Source organism: Manacus vitellinus, unplaced genomic scaffold, assembly GCF_001715985.3.
Source record: "Manacus vitellinus isolate BGI_N305 unplaced genomic scaffold, ASM171598v3 scaffold_170_pilon, whole genome shotgun sequence".
Lineage (NCBI taxonomy): Eukaryota > Metazoa > Chordata > Aves > Passeriformes > Pipridae > Manacus > Manacus vitellinus.
The window spans coordinates 3,242-12,684 of record NW_021939198.1 but is presented as its reverse complement, the minus strand read 5'-3'; the positions used below and the strand labels follow the sequence as shown (position 1 = coordinate 12,684).

Below are 9,443 nucleotides of genomic sequence, written 5' to 3'. Positions count from 1 at the left end.
CGTGGGTTGGATTTAAACCCAGATCATGATGAAGGAGTTAAACCTGCCCTTAACCCAATTCCCAATGCCTGGGATAGCTGGGGGAATGCTGGGAGGGTTTGAGGGGTGATGGTGGGGTTCTGGGAGGGTTTGGAGGGTGCTGTGGGTGCCAGGGGTGCCATAAGCACCAGGAAGGAGGGGATGGGATGTGGTTTCCACAGTGAGGAAATTCCACCCTTGTTTCCTGGACTGGAGTTTCACAACCAGCTCCAGCTGCCTGTGGACACTCCTGCCACGTTGGTGCCCGTCAGTCCTTTTTAGGGGGAGGATGGGGGACTTTCCCAGCAGGTCCCAGCCCAAATTACCCCTCCCATCCTTACGAGGACCCTCAGAGCTGGAAAAGGGCCCAGGAAGTGAGTCCATCCCTGCCAGATTTCTTAGAGCTGGAAAAGAGCCTGGGAAGTGAATCTGTCCCTGCCAGAGCTGTTGGCTGTCCCCACTCTCCTGCCAGCTCTGATTCTCCTTCCTGACAGGATTTTTCCCTTCTCCTTTGCAGCCAATGTGTCCAGAATAAACCAGTCCCTGGAGCACAGGAAAGGCCCCACCATGGGGAGCTCGGACATGGAGCGGAAGGCGTCCTACGGTGAGGCTGGACCGGGCATGGGGTGGGGGCTGCCCTCCTCATCCTCCTTCCTTTCCTTCATTCCAGGCTCATCTGGAGCTGCTGGGATGAGCCCTGGGGTGCTGGGATGAGTCCTGGGATACCAGGATGAGCCCCAAGGTGCCGGGTTGAGCCCCAGGGTGATGCCAGGATGAGTCCTGGGGTGCCAGGATGAGCTCTGGGCTCCGGGATGAATCCCAGGGTGGCAGGATGAGTCCTGGGGTGCCAGGATGAGTCCTGCGGTGCCAGGATGAACTCTGGGCTCTGGGATGAGTTCCAGGGTGCCAGGATGAGCCCCAGGGTGCTGAGATAAGTCGTGGGTGCCAGATAAGCCCCGGGGTGCTGGGATGGGTGCCAGGATGAGCCCCAGGGTGCTGGGGTGATCCGAGCAGGAGGTTCACAGCACCCTGGGGTCTCAGCCTGGCTGAACCAGCCGAACCAGCCCAGCCTGTGCAGGAACGTCTTGGCAGGAATGTCCTGGGCAGGGATCTCTGCACACCTGGGCAGCTCCAAATCCCTTATGTAAATGTGGCCCTGGCAGGTTTCTGGGAGGCCCCGGGAAAAGGAGGAGCTCGGTGGTGATGCAATAGGAGAGCTGGGCCAAGAGCTGCCCTGTCTGAGCCCAGAGCGCTGGGACGCTGCTCCCGGAGGGAAATGTCCCGTGGGGAGAGTGGGAGAGAGAGCAGGACTGGGAGTGAGAACAGGATTGGGAGTGAGTACGGGATCGGGATCGAGACTTCTGCTGGAGGTGGGGGGGGCTGGGGTTGGAATGTGGGAATGAGTGTGTCCATTCCTGGACATTCTCCTCACTCCTTACCTTTTGAAACTCCTGGAATTCTCTCAGTGCTGGCTCTCCCTGGGGGGAGAGTTGTGTGGTATCTCCCAGCTGTCCCTCACTTCCAGACGTGTGTCTCTGGGATCCAGCTGGGAGAGTCTGGGATAGTGGTGCAGGAGCAGCCCCAGGTTTCCATGGAATCTGGGTCATCCAGCCTGGTTAATCATTGCAGGGGCACTGGCACTGCCCTCACTCCACATTGTGTTCTGGGATGGGGCTTTTAAAATTAGTTGGAATAAATAAATCCCTGGCTCCAGCCTGGGACCGGGCGGGAGAGGAGATTCCAGGACAGCAGCAGGCTCTGGGGGGTGCAGCATTGTGGGATATTTTGATTTAATTATCTCTTTATCACCTAATTAGCATTGGCTGGCTCGTTCTACTCTGCCTGTGGGGCTTGCCAGCCCTCGCCAGAATTTCTTGTCTTTCCAGGGATTCTCACTATTCCCATTCCCTCTCTCCCTGCAGAGGATGTCTCTGGGGAGCCCGGGGGACTCGGGGGGGTGGTCAGCACCATCTCCAGCAGCAGGAGCCCCCTGCAGCCCCCCGAGGACACCGAGGAGGAGCCCTTCACCACCTACTTCGACAGCAAGATCCCAATCCCCGAGGATGAGACGGTGAGGGAGAAAAACCCCATGGAAAAATCTGCCTCAGGCACCTGAGTCATTCCCATGGGCACCGCTTCCCCTTCCAGCCTGGACTGGGAAGGGTGGTCTGGAGATGGGGATTTGGAAGAGGAGGGGATGGAGTTCTCCTGGACTAGGAAGTGGGACCTGGGGATGGAGATTTGGGAGAGAAAGGCTGAGGGGTCTCCTAGATTGGGAAGGGTGACTGGGAGATGGAGATTTGGGAGGGAAGTGGGGGAGGTGTCTCCTGTGGTCTGGAGAGGGGTGAGGGCCATGTTAATGATTCATCCCTTGGGATTTGGCTCCTGCTTGGAGCAGGGAAAGGCCTTGTCATACCTCAGGGAGGGACCTGGCCCTGTGTTCCCTTATCAGGGAGCAGGAGCCTTGGCTGGCCTTGTGACAGCCCTGTCTCCTTGTCCCTTGTCCCATCCCAGGGCTGTGGGTGCCTCTTGCCCTTGGCTGGAGCCCCCAGTTTTGGCTGCTGGGGAGGGAGGATCCCACTCCCCCCTGAGATTCCTTGAGCGTGGCCTTGGCCTTTATTCTCAGCCTAAACTCCTCAGACTGGGACCAGACATCCTAAAGCAGACTTTGGGATGGGATTAAGGAATAGGCAGGATTTTAGGATGGGGTTAAGGCTCAGGCTGATCAGTTTAGGACAGGGTTAAGGCTCAGGCTGATCAGTTTAGGACAGGGTTAAGGCTCAGGCTGATCAGTTTAGGACAGGGTTAAGGCTCAGGCTGATCGGTTTAGGACGGGGTTAAGGCTCAGGCTGATCAGTTTAGGACAGGGTTAAGGCTCAGGCTGATCGGTTTAGGACAGGGTTAAGGCTCAGGCTGATCAGTTTAGGACAGGGTTAAGGCTCAGGCTGATCAGTTAGGATGGGGTTAAGGCTCAGGCTGATCAGTTAGGATGGGGTTAAGGCTCAGGCTGACCCTCCAGCTGCTGTCTGCAGTGTCAGTGAGGGCGCTGCCCCAAGCCCTGCTCATGTCCCTCTTTTCCCACAGCATTCCTGCTTCAGCTTCCGCAAGCTGTGGGCGTTCACGGGCCCCGGGTTCCTGATGAGCATCGCTTACCTGGACCCCGGGAACATCGAGTCCGACCTGCAGTCCGGGGCCGTCGCCGGCTTCAAGGTCAGGGGAGACCCACATCCCATCTGGAATGTGGGGCTGGTGGTGGTGGGAACACCCGGGGGCGGGGGGCAGGAGGGTCCTAGATCCTGCCTTTGTGTCCCTTTGGATCCATCCCGTCCCACGCAGCTCCTGGTGTGTAATTGCCTCAAAAATGTCAATAATTTGATTTTCAACACAGAACTGTGGGCTTGGGGCAGGCCTGGGGCCTTGTGGGTGGCTCTCTGTGTCTCCCCACCTATTTGTGTCTTCATATCTGCGTGTCCCCCCTGTGTCCCTGTCCCAGCTCCTGTGGGTGCTGCTGCTGGCCACGGTCATCGGGCTGCTGCTGCAGCGCCTGGCGGCGCGGCTGGGGGTGGTCACGGGGCTGCACCTGGCTGAGGTCTGCCACCGCCAGTACCACAAGGGGGGTGACACCCCCACGGGGCCCTCGGGGGTGCCAAGGGGGGCTGGGGACAGTGCTGGGGGGCTGGAGGAGATGGGGGGGTCAAAAGGTGAGTGAACCCCCCCATGTCCTTGGTGGTGCCATGAGGGCTTGGTGAGGGCCTGGGCTGTTAATGGGGCAGGTGGAGGATGTTTTGGGGTCCCTCAGTGCTGTCCCGGCTTGGGAAGCACAAGGAGGGAGGGGAGGGATGTTGGTATTTGCCAGTCAGGAAGAAAATCCGGGATTTTCAGCTGCCTCCTGAGGTAGGAATACTGAAATAATCCCAAGGAATTAGAGGGAGAGAAACGGCCCTTTAGGTCAAAACCACTCCCTGGCTGTTCCCTCCTCTGCTTGGGAGTTCCTCAGGCTTGTGTAAGGAAGGGCTGATGATGATGAGCAAGGCTGGCCCGGGCAGGGGCTGTGGGGACACTGGGAATGTCCCAGCCCTGTGCACTGGGAAGGGCTGTGGGGACACTGGGAATGTCCCAGCCCTGTGCACTGGGAAGGGCTGTGGGGACACTGGGGGTGCCTGGTCTCTGTGCTCCAACCCCGACACCGTGTCAGTGCTCCCACCTGGAACATGTCCCAGTGCTCCTTCCCAGTGTGTCCATACAGGGAAATACCACGTCTCACTCTCACAATAGGACGTATCGAGGGCAGGAATGGGGTGACACAAGTGACCCGGATCCTCCCCGGGATTGCCACAGGAGCTGGGATTTCAGCTCCAGGGCAGCTGCAGTGATGGTCACCAACAACCAGGGCAGGGAGAGGATCCCATTCCTGCACATGAGATCACCACAGCCCCGTGGGAGGAGACATTTTCCCCTGTTTTTCATGGCATTGGGTGTTTCTTTGCCCCCAGTTCCCTCGGATCATCCTGTGGCTGATGGTGGAACTCGCCATCATCGGCTCGGACATGCAGGAGGTCATCGGCTCGGCCATCGCCATCAACCTGCTCTCTGTGGGCAAGTGAGTTGGGGTTGTGCAGGAAATGAGGAGAAAGGGGAACCAAAAACTCTATCACCCCATAAATGCCCCCAGCTCAGCCCTGAGGACGTGAGTCACCCCCACCAGCCGAGGTCTCATCGCTGACTCAGCCTCCAGTGCTGGATTTCAACTGTGGGACCCACAGGGGCTGGAGTTGGTTTTAGCTCTGACTGGTACACAATTGGGGTGCAGCTTCCTGCCAAACTCCACATCCCATAGAGGATTCCTGGGAAGGCGTCCTTTGAGCTGGGAAGGCAGGAAATGGAACTAGAACAGACAGACCTGAGGTTTCCCTCAGGATTCAGAGGGTCGCCTCCCTCAGAGCAGGACACAGCCCTGCACATCCCAACGCCTGCTCAGGCTGGGAAGAACCCCTGGACATGCAGATCCATCCCAGAAAAAGCCCTAAATAAAGGGCATTTGGGACTCTGGGTGTGCACTGACCCCACTCTCTCCTGCAGGATCCCGCTCTGGGGGGGGGTGCTCATCACCATTGCTGACACCTTTGTCTTCCTCTTCCTCGACAAATATGGTAATTTATCCTTCAGAATTCCAGGAATTAAATCTGAGATTGAGGGTTTCTCGGGTTGCTGACAAGGGGCCTTTCCCTCCTCGCAGGCCTGCGGAAGCTGGAGGCGTTTTTTGGGTTCCTGATCACCATCATGGCACTGACCTTTGGATACGAGGTACCCCCTGTCTCCAGGAGACACTGAGGGGCTGGAGCGTGTCCAGAGCTGGGAATGGAGCTGGGAAGGGGCTGGAGAACTGAGGGAGCTGGGGGGGCTCAGCCTGGAGAAAAGGAGGCTCAGAGGGGACCTTCTCCCTCCCCAACATCTTCCTGACAGGAGGGGCAGCCGGGGCGGGGTTGGGCTCTGCTCTGCTCCCAGGTGACAGGAGGAGAGGAAACGGCCTCAGGGGAGGTTTAGGCTGGATATTAGGGGAAATCCCTTCCTGGAAAGGGGTATCCAGCCCTGGCACAGCTGCCCAGGGCAGAGAGAGGTGCCTGTCCCTGGGGGGATTTACCAGCTGTGTGGATGTGGCACCTGGGGACATGGTCAGTGGTGGCCTCGGCAGTGCTGGTGCCAGTGCTGGACCCAACGATCCCAGAGACTCTTTCAACCCTAACAAGTCCGTGATTCAATCCTACGATCCCAAATCAGCACCAAACATGGTGATGGACACTTAAAAGCCACATTTTGGGCAGATTTGAGTCGGCTCGTGGTTTCGTTTTTTACCAAAACAGCCACATATCAGCTGTGGAGCAGCCAACGTGTCACAGCCCCAAATCCCCCATTTTCCTGTCCCCAGTACATCACGGTGAAGCCCAACCAGGAGAAGGTGCTGCAGGGGCTGTTCATCCCCTACTGCAAGGACTGTGGGACGCCCCAGCTGGAGCAGGCCGTGGGCATCGTGGGCGCTGTCATCATGCCCCACAACATGTACCTGCACTCTGCCCTGGTCAAGGTGAGCACCTGGGGGTGGGGAGGGTCCTGAGGGTCCCACCGTGGGAGGGGGACACGGAAAACCCCCTCAGAGGAGCTCGTGGCCATCGTGGGGTGTGGGACCTGAGGGCATGTTCTGTGTCCCACCATCGCTTCAATCAGCCATAATTCCGAGGATAACCGTGAATTCCCACCCCCCATCCTGTCCCTGTCCCCCAGTCCAGGCAGGTGGATCGCTCGAACAAGCGGCAGGTGCGAGATGCCAACAAGTATTTCTTCATCGAGTCGTGCATCGCGCTCTTCGTGTCCTTCATCATCAACATCTTCGTGGTCGCCGTCTTCGCTGAGGCCTTTTTCAACAAGACCAACGCGGACGTGGTGAGGGGGACTGGGACAGACTGGGACTGAGGGACCAAGGCAGTGCCCCTTCCCCTGTGCTGGGCACTGCTGAGGCCCAGCCCTGAGTCCTGGGGTCAAAGACCTCAAGGGGCTGGAGCATGTCCAGAGCCAGGAACGGAGCTGGGAAGGGGCTGGAGCAGCAGGAGCAGCTGAGGGAGCTGGGGGGGCTCAGCCTGGAGAGAAGGAGGCTCAGGGGGGACCTTCTGGCTCTGCAATTCCCTGCAGCCAGATGGGGATTGGACTCTGCTCCCAAGTGACAGGACGAGAGGAAAAGGCTGCTGGGGGATGTTTAGGTTGGATTTTAGGGAAAATTCCTTCATGGAACAGGCTGCTCAGGGCAGGGGTGGAGTCCCTATCCCTGAGGGGATTTAACAACTGTGTGGATGTGGCACTTGGGGGCATAGTCAGTGGTGGCCTTGGCAGTGCTGGGGTCACCACTGGACCCAATGATCCCAAAAGCTTTTCCACCCCAGCCCATTCCCTGATTCCTGCCCTTCTCTGCCCTTGCAGAACCAGGTCTGTGTCAACTCCAGCAGCCCCCACTCCTCGCTCTTCCCCAACAACAACGAGACACTGGAGGTGGACATATACAAGGGGGTGAGTGTCCCCAGGGGAGTGGCTTGGGGACATCCTGTTGGCCTTGTCTAGGGTCCCCAGGGTGGGGACAACCACATCTGAGACAGCCTGGTGACTCCATCTAGTGTCCCTGGGGTGGGACAGCCACATCTGGGACAGCCTGGTGACCCTGTCCAGTGTCCCCAGGGAGGGACAGCAACATCTGGGGCAGCTGGTGATCCTGTCTGGTGTTCCTGGTGAGGGGACAGCCTCATGACCCCATCTGGTGTCCCTGGGTTGGCACAGCCACATCTGGGGCAGCTGGTGGCCCTGTCTGGTGGCAGCTGCTGCTTCTGGGTAAACTGGGAGCATTGGGGACTGGGACCAGCAAAGGGATCCCTGAACACAGAGTCGGGGGGAAGAGATCCTGGGGGTCCTTGAGCCCACCCCTCACTCAGATGACAGAGCTGCCCCCCATCCTGTTCCAGGGCGTTGTTTTGGGGTGTTACTTCGGCCCTGCCGCTCTCTACATCTGGGCCATCGGGATCCTGGCGGCCGGGCAGAGCTCCACCATGACGGGCACCTACTCGGGCCAGTTCGTCATGGAGGTACCATCCCCCTGCTCCTCACCCCCTGCTCCCTCCTTGCTCTGGGTTCTGTGCTCCTTACTCTGGACTCCTTGCTTCGTGTTCCGGACTGATCTCCTCTGTACTTCTTACTCTGTATTCAGTACTCCTTACTCCTCACTCCTTACTCCTCACTCTGTACTCCTTACTGCTTACTCTTTACTCTTCACTACCTTCTCCATACTCCTTACTCTGTATTCAGTACTCCTTACTCATTACTCCTCTGTACTCCTCACCCCATACTCCTCACTCCCTCCTCAGCCCTCCCTCGTTGCCATCTCACCCCTCACCCCTGTGCCCCCCCAGGGGTTCCTGGCCCTGTGCTGCTCCTGTGCTCCACTCTCCTCGCTGCTCAGCCCTTTCTCACCCCTCGCCCACCCTGTGCCCCCCCAGGGGTTCCTGAACCTGCGCTGGTCCCGCTTTGCCCGGGTGCTGCTCACGCGCTCCATCGCCGTCACCCCCACCCTCTTCGTCGCCATCTTCCAGGACGTCGAGCACCTGACGGGCATGAACGACTTCCTCAACGTCCTCATGAGCCTCCAGGTGAGCAGGGGCAGCCGGGTGGAGTCAGGCCCCTCCCAGCCCCAGGTGTTCCCAGCCAGGTGGGATCAGGCCCCTCCCAGCCCCCAGGTGCTCGAGACCAGCTCGGATGGGGCTTGGAACAACCTGGTCAGTGGAAGGAGTCCCTCCCTACCCATGGCAGGGGGTGGGGATGAGCATTAAGGTCCCTTCCCACCCAAACTGTTCCAGCACTCCATGATAATCAGGCCACTTCCCACTCTTCATTCTTCCCTGTTTTCCTGCCTGTTCCAGCTCCCCTTTGCACTGATCCCAGTGCTCACCTTCACCAGCCTGCCCACTGTGATGCACGACTTCGCCAATGGCCTGTGAGTACCACGGGAACCCCCTGGTCACACCTGCCCCTCACCTGGGCATGTCCTCACCTGGGCACGTCCTCACCTGGGCACCTCCTCACCTGGGAACCTCCTCACCAGGGCACCTCCTCACCTGGGCACCTCCTCACCTGGGGCACCTCCTCACCTGGGAACCTCCTCACCTGGGAACCTCCTCACCTGGGAACCTCCTCACCTGGGGCACCTCACCTGGGAACCTCTTCACCTGGGAACCTCTTCACCTGGGGCACCTCCTCACCTGGAGCACCTCACCTGGGGCACCTCCTGGCCTGGGCCATCCCCCCCATTGTGCTCACCCCGCTGTGTCTCTCCTTGCCCCCAGGTTCTGGAAGGTGGCCGGGGGCCTCCTGATCCTCCTCATCTGCAGCATCAACATGTACTTCGTGGTGGCCTACGTGAGGGACCTCCACAACCTGGGCCTGTACATCGGGGCCGCCGTGCTCAGTGTCATCTACCTGTCCTTCGTGGCCTACCTGGTGAGTTGGGCTCCACCTGGGCCCCCTCCCAGCTGGGAAGACTTTGGAACAGCACACGGCTCCTCTGTCCCTGCCTGTGTGTCACAGAGGTGGAAAATCATGGAGTGACCATGGAGCCACAGGGTGGGGTGGGCTGGGAGGGACCTTAAGGGTTATTTCATCCCTGCTGTGCACAGGGACACCTTCCACCTCCCAGCCCCATCCAGCCTGGCCTTGAACACTTCCAGAGATCCTCTGGGAAATCGATGCCCGTGCCCCCCCACCCTCACAGGGAGGAATTCCTTCCCAAAATCCTCCTCTGGACTTGCTCCAACAGCTCCACATCCTCCCTGTGTTGGTGCCCCAGAGCTGGGGGCAGCTCTGCAGGTGGGGTCTCCCCTGAGGGGGCAGAGGGG

The 9,443-nt window shown here is 59.2% G+C and overlaps 1 protein-coding gene across 1 annotated transcript; it reads left to right on the top strand.

Moving 5' to 3' along the window:
• Window positions 1-1,197: 1,197 nt before the first annotated feature.
• LOC103766818 (natural resistance-associated macrophage protein 2) lies at window positions 1,198-9,048 on the top strand (the record flags this gene model as incomplete). The annotated part of the gene is made up of 14 exons (XM_029958858.1): window positions 1,198-1,352; window positions 1,941-2,089; window positions 3,103-3,228; window positions 3,512-3,631; window positions 4,512-4,618; window positions 5,098-5,168; window positions 5,255-5,322; window positions 5,945-6,100; window positions 6,298-6,456; window positions 6,988-7,074; window positions 7,521-7,640; window positions 8,052-8,201; window positions 8,472-8,545; window positions 8,895-9,048. Coding segments are annotated over exons 1-14 (1,599 nt in total), but the record flags the coding sequence as incomplete, so codon positions are not given.
• Between the last annotated feature and the right edge of the window lie 395 nt (window positions 9,049-9,443).